The sequence below is a fragment of the Microtus oregoni genome, unplaced genomic scaffold, assembly GCF_018167655.1.
Source record: "Microtus oregoni isolate MIOR12 unplaced genomic scaffold, Mior012 000006F_ref0000085, whole genome shotgun sequence".
In the NCBI taxonomy this organism is placed as follows: domain Eukaryota; kingdom Metazoa; phylum Chordata; class Mammalia; order Rodentia; family Cricetidae; genus Microtus; species Microtus oregoni.
In genome coordinates, this window is record NW_024543065.1 from 48,410,362 (window position 1) to 48,426,116 (window position 15,755).

The 15,755-nt window shown below is 43.8% G+C and overlaps 1 protein-coding gene and 1 pseudogene across 2 annotated transcripts in view; both read right to left on the bottom strand.

Moving 5' to 3' along the window:
- The window catches only part of Sae1 (SUMO1 activating enzyme subunit 1), a 55,336-nt gene extending 53,122 nt beyond the window's left edge, over positions 1 to 2,214 (bottom strand). For both annotated transcript variants that reach the window (XM_041654936.1, XM_041654937.1), the window contains exon 1: positions 2,028 to 2,214. In XM_041654936.1, coding sequence (XP_041510870.1) covers positions 2,028 to 2,128 — 101 coding nt within the window. In that variant the 5' untranslated portion in view covers positions 2,129 to 2,214. The remainder of the gene's footprint in view (positions 1 to 2,027) is intronic.
- Positions 2,215 to 8,941: 6,727 nt separating this feature from the next.
- LOC121450246 lies at positions 8,942 to 9,041 on the bottom strand (annotated as a pseudogene).
- Between the last annotated feature and the right edge of the window lie 6,714 nt (positions 9,042 to 15,755).

Sequence of the window (15,755 nt, forward strand, 5' to 3'; positions counted from 1 at the left end):
CTTGCCCAAATACAAGACACATCGAATTTCAGCAAAAGAACATAAAGTTCTGTTTCATAATAAAATCCTCAGAAGGAAAATGCTTAGCAAAACAGAAATTACTTGTTTTGTTTTTGAGAAAGTCTCGTATAGCCCAGGCTGACCTTGAACTCCTGGTCCTCCAACAGCCACCTCAGAGACGCAGGGTTTATAAGAATGTTCGATACACTGATGAACCAGCACTCCTAGCAATGGGCAGGAGGACTGTTCCAAGTTTGATAGCAGCCTAGTCTAGAACGAAACCCTATCTCAAAAGGAAAAATTAACAATTTGCTGGTTACACTGGGAGGCTAAAGTGTTGGTATCCCAGGTGAAACATACAAGCCTAGAATATGATTCTATCCCTAACACTAAAACTCTCTGTAACTGTTCTTAACTCTTGGGGATATCATTGGTTCAATATTCTTCCTACCCCTCAAGACAAGGTTTCTCTGTGGCTTTGTAGACCAGGCTGGCCTGCCTCTGCCTCCCAAGTGCTGGGATTAAAGGCCAGTGCCACCACCGCCAAGCTTCAATACTCTTTTTTTTGTTTTTGTTTTGCAAGACAAGGTTTCCCTGTAGCGTTGGAGCCTGTCCTAGAACTCACTTTGTAGACCAGGCAGGCCTCGAACTGACAGTGATCCTCCTGTCTCTGCCTCCCAAGTGCTGGAATTAAAGGCACGTGCCCCCACCGTCCAGCTTGGTTCAAAACTCTTAATACTTTCCCCTCTTTTGTTGCTGGTTATCTAGAGTTGTCTAATAATGTATAAAACTCACTGATGTCTTCTGAGTGTAGGAGCTGCTCATATGCTATCTCATTTACTTCAATCTCAGAGATTTATTCCTCTTTTTTCAGAGATGTTATGTGTATGTGTGCAAACATCTGAATTATGTATGTGCAATACATGTGTGCAGTACCCACAGAGACCAGAAGAGAATGTCAGATTCCCTGAAACTGAAATTGAATTACACGTGGTCGTGAGAAACCAAATCTGGTCTACTGCAAGAATAGCCAGCTCTCTTAACAGATAGATGATATACCTCTTCAGCCTCACACAGAATCCACATAAAGGTGAAATAGAACTGACTGCACAAAGTTGTCCTTTGGCACTGACAGCCACACCACAAAACACATACACATAAATACAGAAAATTTAAAACTTCTCCCCCCAAAATGCTTAGAAAACCAAAGTGTGGTGGTGCATGCAGGAGCTCTCTGCAAGTTAAAGTCAGTCTGGGCTATAAAAACAATAACTGCTTTTGAGACATAATCTCACTGTGTAGCCCTGGCTGTCCTGAAGCTATATAGACCAGGCTTTCCTTGAACTCACAGAGAACCGTCAGCCTCAGTCTCAAAAGGGCCAGAATTAACGATATGCAAAACCATGCTCAGCAATAATAATAACAACAACCTGAAAAAGAGAAAGTCGTCTGTGGTGGCACACTAATCCCAGCTCACTCGGGAGGCAGAGGCAGCCAGATCTCGAGTTCTAGGACAGACAGCCAGAGCTACACCGAGAAACTCTGTCTTTGGGGCGGAGGAGGGAGGGGCAGAGAACAGAACCCTTGGCAATGTGCTCAATAAATCCGTCCACTCTGAGCCTCTGCAGATGTCCCTTTTTCAGGACTTGCACCCAAACCCTCTCCAGAAGAGCCTGTGGGGTTTGCCAGGTACCTAAGGCTTCCAACACAGGTTCCCACCAAATGAAGTTGATAAGCTCACCCCGCCCCCTTACGATCTAAAAAGCCTCCCGAGACACAACCATCACCCCCATCACACCGGAGGAGCCTGGAGTTCGAATCCTCCCTCTTCTCCACCTCCTCCGAGGTCACTCGCACTACCACCCGGGGAACGTCTCCACCTCCCACACTTTCCAGAAACATCCTCCATTCGTCCTTTCCAAGTCACTAGGGAACCCAGGTGCGTCAAGCCCGCCGCGGCTCTACAAACAAGCCCCACCCGCTCCCTCAGGGCCCACACGCCGGCCCGGGCCCGCCGCGCCCCTCACCGCTTCTGGGCCTCCAGCCCCCACAGGCGGATCTGTCGGTCATACTGCGCCGCCTCCTCCTCGCTGATGCCGCCGCCGCTGGCCTCTTCCTTCTCCACCATGGCGCCGGTTTTTACCTCACCCGCTCCCACTCTTGCCAACCGCCAGCGGAGCCGTGCGCCGGAGCAGCGTCTGAGCCCGCGCAGAAAGCCGCGCCTGCGCAGTGGCCGCCTTCGTGCGTTCCGAGGGACCACGTGGGTTCCCGAGACGCCAAGGCCCGCTAGCTGCCGCGGGTCACGTGGGCGAGACGCCGCTCAATCCCGGAGAGGAAAAAAGAAAAGAAAAAAGTGGCGGGCATTTTGGCTCCGTGGGCATGTCCACGTGGTCATTTATGAAGCTGTTCTTGCGTTTATCGAGTTCTCGCGGGGATTTCAGGATCGATGGTATGAAAAAATAAAGTGAATATTTTAAAATAACGGCCTGCTCTCTTAGAGTTCACCACCTATTGTCGGAAAAAACTAAATAAAAACAGACATATTCCTACTGGAGGTAATGGAGGTGGGTGGGAATGGAAGGGAGTCTCTACCCTCTCCCGATAATGAATTCTGTAGATCCTCAAACCCTTACATAAAATGCAGTACTCAAATTGAACATATTCGACCAGGCCTGTGATCACAGCTTTTGAACAAAAGAATGGAAAGGATTCAAAAGTTCAAGGCTGGGGGGTTGGTGGTGGCGCTCGTTTACTAGGTAGTCTGTTACAATGAGGAGCAAAGAAGGAAAGCAGCTACCATGGAAATGAGAGTACCAATAAGTCTTTGAGATACTGCCTTGGTTTCCTTTGCATATATCCCCGGGGCGGGGGTGGGGGGGGTGGGGGGGGTGCTGGTGAAGGTTGCTTTTAGACTATTAATTTTAACAGTTTAAACAACAGTTTTTAGGCTGTTATTTTTAAACTGTTCATCGGAAAAGTTGCCAAATTAAGGCTCTGTACCTTAAAGACGGGGAGAGCAGTTATTCAGTAGTTTAGACCCCAGGGTTTAAAGATTAAGAAATTACCTCCGCCCAGATGCCTGCTCACCACTCACTACGGTGGGAATTCTCTCAATAGCATTCTCAGCATCACCTAGGGATCTTAGCAACACATGCCCTACCAATTCACCTTCAGAGACTCCATTAATTGGTCTGATGTGGAGCTGAGATACTAGGAATTTTACAAACCCTTCCCCTGGTGGTTCTGAAAGGCAGTCCCTGTAATAACAGCACAGAAATGTCTGGCTGTGCTGGCACATTTAATCCCAGCACTCGGGAGGCAGAGGCAGACAAATCTCGTGTGAGTTTGAGGCCAACCTGGACTACAGAGCTAGTTCCTGGACAGCCAAGGCTAATATTGCTTCATTCCAATCCTGATTCTTTTCTTTGAGTGTTTAAGAAATATAACAGGCTGCTCAGTGGTGGTGCATATCAAATCAAAACAACTCTGAGATTCCATCTTACACCTGAAAGAATGGCCAAGATCAAAAACCTGATGACAACTTATGCTGGAAAGGTTGTGGGGAAAAGGGAACACTTCTGCATTGCTGGTGGGAATGCAAGCTGGTACAGCTGCTTTGGATGTCAATATGGCGATTTCTCAGAAAATTAGGAAACAACCTTCCTCAAAACCCAGTGATACCACTTTAGGGTATACATTCAAAGGATGCTCAATCATGCCACAAGGACATGTGCTCAACTATGTTCACAGCAGCTTTGTTTGTCATAGCCACAACCTAGAAACAACCTAAATGCCGCTAAATCGAAAAATAAATAAGAAAAATGTGGCACATTTACACAATGGAGTACTACACAGCAGAAAAAAATAATGACAGCTTGAATTTTGCAGAAAAATGGATAGAACTAGAAAACATTATTTTGAGTGAGGTAACCCAGACACAGAAAGACAATTATCACATGTACTCACTCATAGGTGGTTTTTAAACATAAAATAAAGAAAACCAGCCTACAAATCACAATCCCAGAGAACTTAGACAACAATGAGGACACTAAGAGAGACTTAACATAGATCTAATCTACATGGGAAGTAGAAAGTTGAAAAAGACAAAATCTCCTCAGTAAATTGGGAGCATGGGGGCCTTGGGGGAGGGGAGAGGCAGGGAGGAGAGCAGAGAAAAATGTAGAGCTCAATAAATATCAATTTAAAAAAAGGAAAAAAAAGAACACTGTTTGATTCCCGGAACCCACATGGTAGCTCCCAATGGCCCTGTAACTCCCATTCTGAAAGACCCCCACTCACTAAGCAGCAGTAATGCCATTTTGCAAGGCTTAAACTTTGGAGCAACGCAAGTAATTAGAGCAGGGAAGTTCGACTTAAAAACAAGGGCGGAGAAGCCAGGCGAGATATCTGCGGTCAGCCGGTCAGCCACCTGGCCCCAAGCGATAAGGAACCCGCAGCTGGCCTGCTCTAATGAGAACCTCCCGTTTGCATAGTCAGCACATGTGCCCAACTTAGAATGTCAGTAATTCACAGAAGAAGACAACTCCCCCTATGAAAGATCCCAGCTTATCTGCTGTAACGTCATTTCACAAAGCTTTTGACGAACGACTGTAAGTGCAGAGTAAGGTCAGGGTCCCTGGCTGCAAAACAGGATCTTTATATCCATAGATTAGGACAGGACATCAATTAACAGGATATCTGTTCCCATACATCTGTGCTGGGAGAGGAAAAACCACCTGTGCCCCTTGCCCCATTCCAACTGACCACTAATGATGCATTTGCTTCTGTAATCTGCTTCTGCTGCCCTCTTTCCTATAAAAAGACCTTCCCCCAGTCTGCAGGCGCGCTTGTCTTCCGAAAGACTAAGTCGCCCCAGGTACCTGTGTACTTAAGTACTTAATAAAGCCTCTTGCTATTTGCATCCGAAGAGTGACTCGCTGCTCCTTGGGAGGGTCTCCTCAGCCTGAAAGACTGCCCAGCACTGGGGTCTTTCAATTCCAAGGGATCCAGCCTCCCTTTTCTGGCCTCTCTGGGCACCAGGGACTCACATGGTTTGCAGACATACCTGCAGACTGAACACCCATACACATAGAATAATACAATAATTTTTGTTTTTTGATTTGCAAGACAGGGTTTCTCTGTGTAGCCCTGACTGTTCTGGAATTTGATCTATAGATGAGGCTATCCTTGAACTCACAGAGTTTCACCTTCCTCTGCCTTCTATTTCTATTTCTGCTTATTTTTTAATAATTTGGAGGAAGTCTTATAGAGATGCTAATTTAGCATATTCCAGCAAGGGATTAAAAGTGTGTGCTAGGGCTGGAGAGATGGCTCAGTGGTTAAGAGCACTGTCTGCTCTTCCAAAGGTCCTGAGTTCGATTCCCAGCAACCACATGGTGGTCCACAACCATCTGTAATGAGGTCTGGTGCCCCTCTTCTGGCCTGCAGGCATACACAGATGGAATATTGTATACATAATAAACAAATATTTAAAAAAAAAAATAAAAGTGTGTGCTACCACTGCCCAGCAATAATTTTTTAAAAAATGAGATGATACTGGGCAAAGTGATGAATGCCTTTAAGCCCAGCCCCTAGTAGAGGCCTAGGCAGGAGAATATCTGTGAATTCAATGCCAGCCTGGTCTACATAGTGAGTTTCAGGACAACCAGGGCTACATAGAGACCCTGTCTCAAAATTAAGTAAACAGAAAAGCAAACGCTTTAAAAAGATAGAAAACATAACAGTGGTGCTAAGAAAGTCCCTCACAGTCTCAAATATTTGAATGCTTGACCCCATTTGGGGGTGCTGTTTGGGTAGATTCAGAAAGTATTGAATTGCTGGAGACGGTATTGTAATGGTCTATCCTGTCTCTTTAAGAGACAAGCTATGCCCACTTCCTCCCCCACCTGCCTAGGCAAGCTGATCTTCAGCTACCAGCTCTCTCTCTCTTTCTTTCTCTCTCTCTCTCTCTCTCAAAGAGGCAGCTTCTGTCTCTCCCTTCTCCCCACTTCTCCCCTTCCCTCCTGTTTTTCTATCTCTCTCTCTCTTCCCCATTTCCCCTTAACTCCTTATTCCCTCCCTGCTTCATTTCCATAATTCACTAAATAAATATCCAACTGCAAGGAAGGAGGGTAGAGTCACTGGGAGACATGGAAAGAAGCAAGATGAATATGCTGTGTTGAAAAAAGCAGGAAGGACAAGGACTGAGACACTGAGCCTTGGGTATTTCAGCAAAGAAGAGATAGGCATGGAGCTTGATGGCCTGGTCTGTAAAAACTATCTTGAGGGGTTGGAGAGACGGCTCAGTGGTTAAGAGCATTGCCTGCTCTTCCAAAGGTCCTGAGTTCAATTCCCAGCAACCACATGGTGGCTCACAACCATCTGCAATGAGGTCTGGTGCCCTCTTCTGGCCTGCAGGCATACACACAAACAGAATGTTGTATACATAAGTATACAACTATCTTGATGTATGACATCCACCTACAGACTCGAGTGAACCATCGCTGTGCACAGGAGGCAGCTTCCAGGCAAAGGCAGCATGGAGCACAAAGGACTGGAGAGGAGAGAGAAGGAATTCTGAGAGAATTTATGCCTGACCATGCTAGCGTTGCCCAGTGGGGACAACACAGATGCTTCCTGTGTGTCCCAGAGGATGCTGGAAAGGGGACTTCTGAGTCATTTGTATCCAGACACATCAAAGGTCCCAGACACTTCTGTACCTGTTTGTCTATTGTCAAACCCAGCAAGGGGAACTAACATGAGAGCCTCCCTCCTACTCACTGAGTGGAGGAGAGCTGGCAGGGTAAAAAGTTTGGTAAGAGCTGGTTTGCTACCCACAGGCAACATTTCTTCCTGTGAAGGCGAAATCATGCTGTCTCTTGCCAAATATGATCAGGTAATGAGATGATATTGATTTTTGTCTCTGTCTCCTGGTGCCAGAGCAAACCCAAAATAACTTTGAAAATGTTGATGAGTCTTAATCCTTATGAAGAATGTGAATGTCACTCAACAGTATAGGCAGGCAGTAAATACCTGGGCATGAATTCAAAAGAATACACCGTTCAAACAAGCCACAGCTAATTAAATTAAATTAACTCTGACAATTGAAAAAAATAAAAAATAAAAAATAAATAAACCAATAAATCAATATCCAACTTTACTCTGCATGGCGTGCCTATCCTTCTTGGTCTCTCACCTGTCACGCAGCTTCCTGCCTGGGACCCAGCTGCCTTCCTGGCCTGCTGCAGTCTCAGGACCCACTGCCCACTGCCTGCCACCCCTCGAGGACCTGTGGCATGGTTTCATGGCCCCCTACCCACTGCCACCACTTGGGGACCTGCGGCATTTCTGCCACGGCACCCCTCGGGGAACCTGCAGCATTTTTATTTTTACCATTACAACAAGTATCTCATGGGGGCTAGGCCACTGTCCTTACCCAGTTTGCTCCCTCTGCTTCCTGTTTATGGTTCAAGATATGAGCTCTCCTCTGTTGTCGTCCATGGCCGTGTTAGCCCCAAAGGCCATGGGAACTGCCGTTGTCCTTGCTGCTACCTGAATCCATGTCAATGTCCATGATCCCTGCTGTATCCAGAAACCATGTTGATGTTCATGATCTGTGATATCTAAGTTTTTATTATTAATTAAAAACTTGGGATTCAGATAGTAATATATGAACCTGGTAGATCCAAAAAGCAACAGAGAAAAGTTCCAGCTAACCCTTCTTTCTCTTTTCCAAGATCCAGAAATGCCCAGAATCTCCTAAGCCCTTCCTCCTTCACTATGTCCCTCTTTCCCCACCTGAGTCCACCAAAAAACTCGATATGAATTGATCAACATGTGTATCCTGTAGGCCCATATTTCTGTAGGTGTAGCAGCCAGGCATAAAAGCCATAGGCCAGGTCTGAGCTGATCACGTAGCTCTGCAGACAAACTGTCTCTGTGTAACAATAGCAAGGATGTACTGCTCCTTTCTTCTTTTGTTAGAAATGTAGATCTCCTGAGGAGAGGTGTTGGCTGAAACTGGTCAGGATGTTTGGTGCTTATTTCTTAATAATTTGGAGGAAGTCTTATAGAGATGCTAATTTAGCATACTCCAGCAAACAGGTAGATGTGGACATGACAGAAGGCCGTTTACCTGGTTACCTAGGATACGAGTCTAATGTATTTCCCGCTCAATTGATGTGATGATACATAAGCTTTTTAGAGAATAAACATGGGAGATCTTCAGGAGATCGTCAGGAGAAAAGACCCTGAGATGCCCTTCCATCATGATCGTGTAAGCTGTGTCTGATTATTCCTTGTGACTCCGTGCCAGTCCCAGTTAGGGAAGATAACTATCTATGTTGGACCCACACGGGCTTCAACAGTATCCTATAGTGTCTTTTCTACCAGAACCGAACTCAAATCCTTATCACCTTGTTTTTTTTTTTGTTTTGTTTTGTTTTGTTTTTTTTTTTGTTTTTCAAGACAGGGTTTCTCTGTGGCTTTGGAGCCTGTCCTGGAACTCCCTTTGTAGACCAGGCTGGTCTCGAACTCACAGAGATCCGCCTGCCTCTGCCTCCCGAGTGCTGGGATTAAAGGCGTGCGCCACCACCGCCCGGCTCCTTATCACCTTGTAAGGTTGGAAATAAATTACTTAGTTCTTGAGTTGTTAATCCGACTCTGGGCTGTAGCCAGTTAATATGTTCCAGCAAATTCTGAAACTCACTAAAACTTTATAATTGATAGGCTCCAAAGCTACAGAGAAACCCTTTCTCAAAAACCAAGAAAAAAACTTCATAATTGATCTCTCCTGGTTTGTACTTTCCGTGGTTGAACTTTTTTGTAAACCTAACTTATATCCAAAGTAATTAATAGAATCTCCTCTTTGCATTTTTTCAGGAGCAATTTGTGATACACAATAAGGCAAAATTCTCTTTACATCTTTTTAAAATATTTATTTATGTATTTATTTATTTATTTATTTATTTTTTTTTTTAGGGGCCATGCTAATCTTCTCTGTATCGTTCCAATTTTAGTATATGTGCTGCCGAAGCAAGCACTATTTATGTATTTATTATGTATACAATATTCTGTCTGTGTGTATGTCTGTAGGCCAGAAGAGGGCACCAGACCTCATTGCAGATGGTTGTGAGCCACCATGTGGTTGCTGGAAATTGAACTCAGGACCTTTAGAAGAGCAGGGAATGCTCTTAACCGCTGTGCCATCTCTCCAGCTCTTCTCTTTACATCTTTAAACATTTTTTTCTTAAGTATCTGTGTCTGAATCAGCTAATAAGATATTATTCATATACAGTATCTTTTTCTTTTTTCTTTTCTTTTTTTTTTGTTTTTTGTTTTTCGAGACAGGGTTCCCCCATGTAACAGTCCGAGCTGTCCTGGAACTTGAAGACCTCTTGTAGACCAGGCTGGTCTCAAACTCACAGGGATTCCCCTGCCTCTGCCTCAAAGGCGTGCATCACCACCACCCAGTCCCATATACAGTATCTTTTGTGCTGGTTATTTAACCCCTCGACACTCAGGTACTAATGAGAAATGAGGGAATTTGGATCTTGTTGCCAAGGGGTTAAAATTGGGAACATCAGTTGCTACTAAATTATAGTTTAATAACACAATAAACCTAATAATGTTGTCATTGTTGCTATCTGATTCTATAGCAGCAGTCACTAAATTGAATACAAGGACTGCAAAATGACAAAAAATTGTGTAGTATTTACCAGGACCATTCAGTAATACAGCCTTAACCATACCTCCTTGAACTACTTCATAACTTGTCAAGAAGCGCAGTTTGCCCAAGCAAGGACATGTGGGATGCACCTAGTATTAAAATTGTTTTGTCTAAAATGTGAGCATGAGGATATGAAAAAATGTGAAGACTGCTTAAGAAAAGACATTATCCATATAATGGTAAATTATAGATTGAGGGCTGGAGAGATGGTTCAGCGGTTCAAGGCGATGGCTGCACTGGTGGTAGTGGCCCAGCACTCGGGAGGCAGAGGCAGGGGGATCCCTGTGAGTTCAAGGCCAGCCTGGTCTACAAGAGCTAGTTCCAGGACAGGCTCCAAAAGCTACAGATACACCCTGTCTCAGGAGCTGGAGAGATGGCTCAGAGGTTAAGAGCACTAGTAACCACATGATGGATCACAAATCATCTGTAGTGAGAACTGGTGCCCTCTTCTGGTGTATAGGCACACATGCAGACAGAATACTGTATACATAGTTCCAGGACAGGAACCAAAATCACAGAGAACCTGGTCTCGAAAAACCAAAAAAAAAAAAAAAAAAAAGAATGAAAGCCATAGAAAGTTGGTTTCTTTTTGTTTGTTTTTTGTTTTTCGAGACAGGGTTTCTCTGTAGCTTTGGAGCCTGTCCTGGGGAGCTCTTGTAGACCAGGCTGGTCTCGAACTCACAGAGATCCGCCTGCCTCTGCCTCTGGAGTGCTGGGATTAAAGGCATGCGCCACCACTGCCTGGATGAAAGTTTTTGTGACCAGCTCTCTCCTCCGATCCCCAAAAAGAAACATTCTAGACATGAATCCATTGAAGAAAAAGTTTTAAAAATTGTTTTACAGATGCTGAAGTGTAGATCTTCACAGTTGATGACTTCTGGAAGTGGTACGGGTAGTAATGATTGAGCATTCTTTCCTCAAGTGGCTGGCTACTGTGAGTTTGACCATGATCTAGTGAGTATATGGCCAATACAAATTGGTCAAATTCGATTTTTTTTCTTCTTATTTTGCTTTATAGGAGCTTATAAGGGTGAGGAGGTAGACCTGGGAGGACTAGGAAGTGAATGTGATTAGGGTGCATTTTGTGAAATTTCTAAATAATCAATAAAAATATTATGTTAATAAGAAAATATCTGATCCCAGGTCTTCCTGCCGTTACTGTCATGCCTCCACCAAACCATCATGGACTCTAACACTCTGGAATCATAAACACAAATGAACTCTTTTATAAGTTATCTTGATCATGGCACTTGTTCTTTTTTTTTTTATATTTATTTATTTATTATGTATACAACATTCTGCCTCGATGTATACCTGCACGCCAGAGGAGGGCACCAGATCTCAGTACAGATGGTTGTGAGCCACCATGTGGTTGCTGGGAATTGAACTCAGGACCTCTGGAAGAGCAGGCAGTGCTCTTTTTTTTTTTTTTAAAGACAGATGGATAATTTTTTTAAATATTTATTTATTTATTATGTATACAATATTCTGTCTGTGTGTATGGCCAGAAGAGGGCACCAGACCCCATTACAGATGGTTGTGAGCCCCCATGTGGTCGCTGGGAATTGAACTCAGGACCTTTCGAAGAGCAGGCAGTGCTCTTGACCTCTGAGCCATCTCTCCAGCCCCCATGGTACTTGTTCTTATCAAGGATCTGAGTTTGATCCTTCTCAACCACATGGCAGGTCTCAACCACATGTTCATAATCCCAGTTCCAGGGGAACCCTCTTCTAAACCCCTTGGGCACCAGGCATGCATGTGGTACACATACATGTGAGAAGGACACACATACTCATTCACATAAAAGTAAAATAAGGGAATCTAAAAAATAAAAAATAGCAACAACAATAAGGTAAGTAATGCAATAATACGCACATTGGATAGATGGCTCAGGGGTTCAGAAAATTTACTCCTTCAGCACTCGGGAGGCAGAGGCAGGTAGATCTCTGTGAGTTCCAGACCAGCCTGGTCTACAGAGCTAGTTCCATGACAGGCTCCAAAGCCACAGAGAAACCCTGTCTCGAAAAAACCAAAAAAAAAAAAAAAGAAAAGAAAATAAAATGTACTCCTTACAGAGTTTCATTCCCAGTACCCATATCGGACAGCTCATAACCTCCTGAAACTCTATCTCCAAGAGATCCTATGCCTTCCTCTGCATTCCATAGATACACACACACACACACACACACACACACACACACACACAGAGAGAGAGAGAGAGAGAGAGAGAGAGAGAGAGAGAGAGAGAGGCTGTAAACCCCAAAGTTTACTTACTCAACCAGGGTCTCCTGATATGGTCAGTGAGAATGAAAGCCAGGTTGAGCTGGAGGAGTCTCAGCAAGACTGAGGCTGAACCAAATTTTTTTTATCGATATTTATTGAGCTCTACATTTTTCTCTGCTCCCTTCCCTGCCCCTCCCTTACTCCCTTCAATCCTCCCGCAAGGTCCTTATGCTCCCAATTTACTCAGGAGATTTTGTCTTTTTCTACTTTCTACTTCCCAAGTAGATTAGATCTATGTAAATCTCTCTTAGTGTCCTCATTATTGTCTAAGTTCTCTGGGGTTGTGATTTGTAGGCTGGCTTTCTTTGTTTTATGTTTAAAAACCACCTATGAGTGAGTACATGTGATAATTGTCTTTCTGTGTCTGGGTTACCTCACTCAAAATAATGTTTTCTAGCTCCATCCATTTTTCTGCAAAATTCAAGCTGTCATTATTTTTTTCTGCTGTGTAGTACTCCATTGTGTAAATGTACCACATTTTCCTTATCCATTCTTTGGTCAAGGGGCATTTAGGTTGTTTCCAGGTTCTGTCTATGACAAACAAAGCTGCTATGAACATAGTTGAGCACACGTCCTTGTGGCACGATTGAGCATCCTTTGGACGTATACCTAAAAGTGGTATTACTGGGTCTTGAGGAAGGTTGTTTCCTAATTTTCTGAGAAATCGCCATACTGACACCCAAAGTGGTTTTACCAGCCTGCATTCCCAGCAATCAGACTTTTAAAAAATAACTTATTTATTTTTGTTTGTTTGTTTGTTTTTTGTTTTTTCGAGACAGGGTTTCTCTGTGGATTTGGAGCCTATCCTGGAACTAGCTCTGTAGACCAGGCTGGTCTCGAACTCACAGAGATCTGCCTGCCTCTGCCTCCCGAGTGCTGGGATTAAAGGCATGCGCCACCATCGCCTGGCTAACTTATTTATTTTTGTGTGCACTGGTGTTTTGCCTGCCCGTATGTCTGTAGGAGGGTATCGGGTTCTCTGGAACTGGAGTTACAGACAGTTGTGAGCTGCTAAGTGGCTGCTGAGAATTGAACCCAGGTCCTTTGGAAAAGCAATCACTGCACTGAACTGCTGAGCCATCTCTCCAGCCCCTGCAATCAGACTTTTTACCTCCTTATCAGAAACTTTGTAGACAGGTTTCTGTCCTGCCCAGTCCTACAGCCATTCAGTCCCAAAGAAACACACAGAGGCTTATAACAATTATAAACTGTTTGGCCAATGGCTCAGGCATATTTCTAGCTAGCTCTTACATCTTAAATTAACCCGTAAGTCTTATCTATGTTTAGCTACATGGCTTGGTATGTTTTCTCAGTGCAACATTTTCATCTTGCTTCCTCTGCATCTGGGTAGTGACTGCAGACAGCCTTTCTTTCTCCCATAATTTTTCTAGTTTATATATCTCCTGCATATACTTCCTGCTTCCTCAATCAGTAGGAAGTAGCCTAGAAAACTATGCCCACATTCCCCAAAAATGAATTATGGATCCTTGCCTTTGTTTAGAATGTTGGTTACAAGTTGTTATTGATAACAGTCAGGGGAAAAGCTAAACAAAGAAGATTAGATTCAGAGTTCTTGTTTAGAAAAGAAAAAAGGGGGGCAGGAGAGATGGCTCTGAAGTTAAGAGCCTAACTGCTACTCCAGAGGTCCTGAGTTCAATTTTCAGCATTTACATGATGGCTCACACCCATCTTAAATGAGATCTGTTGCCCTCTTCCTGCAGGCATGCATGCAGGAGAACACTGTATACATAATAAATAATTCTGTAAAAAAAAAAAGAAAAGAAAAGAAAAGAAAAAGGGAAAGTGCTGTGAAGATTTGTCACACAAAATGGTTTAATAAAACACTGATTGACCTCAAAGCCCCCAGCAATCCTCTTGCTGCCTCAGCTTCTCTGATGCTACGATTACAGACAAACACATTATACCTCATCTTTTTTTCTTTTCCTTTTGGTTTTCCAAGACACAGTTTCTCTGGGTCGCACTGACTGTCCTGGAACTCACTCTGTAGACCAGGCTGGCCTCGAACTCACAGAGATTCGCCTGCCTCTGACTCCTGAGTGCTGGGATTAAGGGTGTGTGCCACCACCACCCAGCCTGAATCTGTCTTTACTGTATATCTCTCTTTTTCTGACCGCATGGGTCTTTAATTTTTTAAGCAATATGGCTAGAATTAAAGCTGTGGCTTTGGTGGCTCTCTCTGCCCTACACCTTGACTTCCTGAGAATCTGGCTTCATGGCAGAGGTACTGGTGTGAGCCATGTTTTTTACCGAAACTCTATGGAATTTCTAGGTCCATGCTACTACCAAGAAGCATGCTGCCAGCTGCTTGTAAACATCATTTAAGTGTTTGGTGACAGGGCCTCTTAAAAGAGCTGCTAGGTTTGGGCTGCTAATGCTAAGTTAAGACGCCTCTCTTAAAGGAGCTGTGCCTCTGTTTGCCGCCAGTAAATAGAGCCCACCCAAGATGCCGCTGCTCCCAAGAAGCCATGCTTAACTCTGTTCTTTTGTCTCTCTAGAATCCCCCCCTTTTTTTTTTTTTTTTGGTTTTTCGAGTCAGGGTTTCTCTGTGGTTTTGGAGCCTGTCCTGGAACTAGCTCTTGTAGACCAGGCTGGTCTCGAACTCACAGAGATCCGCTTGCCTCTGCCTCCCGAGTGCTGGGATTAAAGGCGTGCGCCACCACTGCCCGGCTTCCCCCCTTTTTTTTAATTTAAGCTTTCTCAAGCTTTATTTGAAAATTCTTGCCAAACATTATGTAATCGGAGACTGCAATTTTGTTTCCCAACCTCCCAGACCCAAATAATCTTGGATCATCTGGGCCATCTGTTCCCACTGGAGATTTTTCAGGGGGTCTTCCTTGATCAAACCTTATTTTTCTTAACCCAGAATAATCCACAGCCTCTTATTTCCTGTAAAAGCAAAATCAAAGTAATATATATTTTGACTTAACTATCTATAACTCCAGTTCCATGGGATCTGACACCTTCATACCAATGAATGCAAAATAAAGTTAAATAAATTATTAAAAAAAATTATAAAGGGGCTGGAGAGATGGCTCAGAAGTTAAGAGCATTGACTGCTCTTCCAAAGGTCCTGAGTTCAATTCCCAGCAACCACATGGTGGCTCACAACCATCTGTAATGAGGTCTGGTGCCCTCTTCTGGCATGCGGGCATACACACAGACAGAATATTGTATACATAATAAATAAATATTTTTAATAAACATTATGAAAAAATAAACTAAAAATTAAATAAATAAGTAAAAGATTAGGGATTTAAGTCACTGGCAGAGTTCTAGGCACTACACTTGTTCCATTAACAGGACTGCAGAAAAAAATTAATTATATAAACTTGTGTGCAAAATGGCATGGTTTCTCATATCTGTAATCCTAGTACTCCAGTTGCTGAGGCAGGAGGATTGTTTTTATTTCCAGGCCAAGATGTTAGACTAAGTGAGATACCATGTCAAAACAAAACAAAAGCCAGCTGATGGTGGCACACTCCTTTAATCCCAGCACTGGGGAGGCAGAGGCTGGTGGATCCCTGTGAGTTTGTGGGTAGTCTGGTATACAAGAGCTAGTTCCAGAACAGCTAGAACTGTTACACAGAGGCACCCTGTCTTGAAAATAAATAAATAAGTAGATAGATAAATATTGTAAAGGCTCTGCTTTCAGAGTGCCCATGGGGCCTCATATTCCTGTTGCCATGCCTTCCCTGCCATGATGCACCCCACTACCAATCTGTCA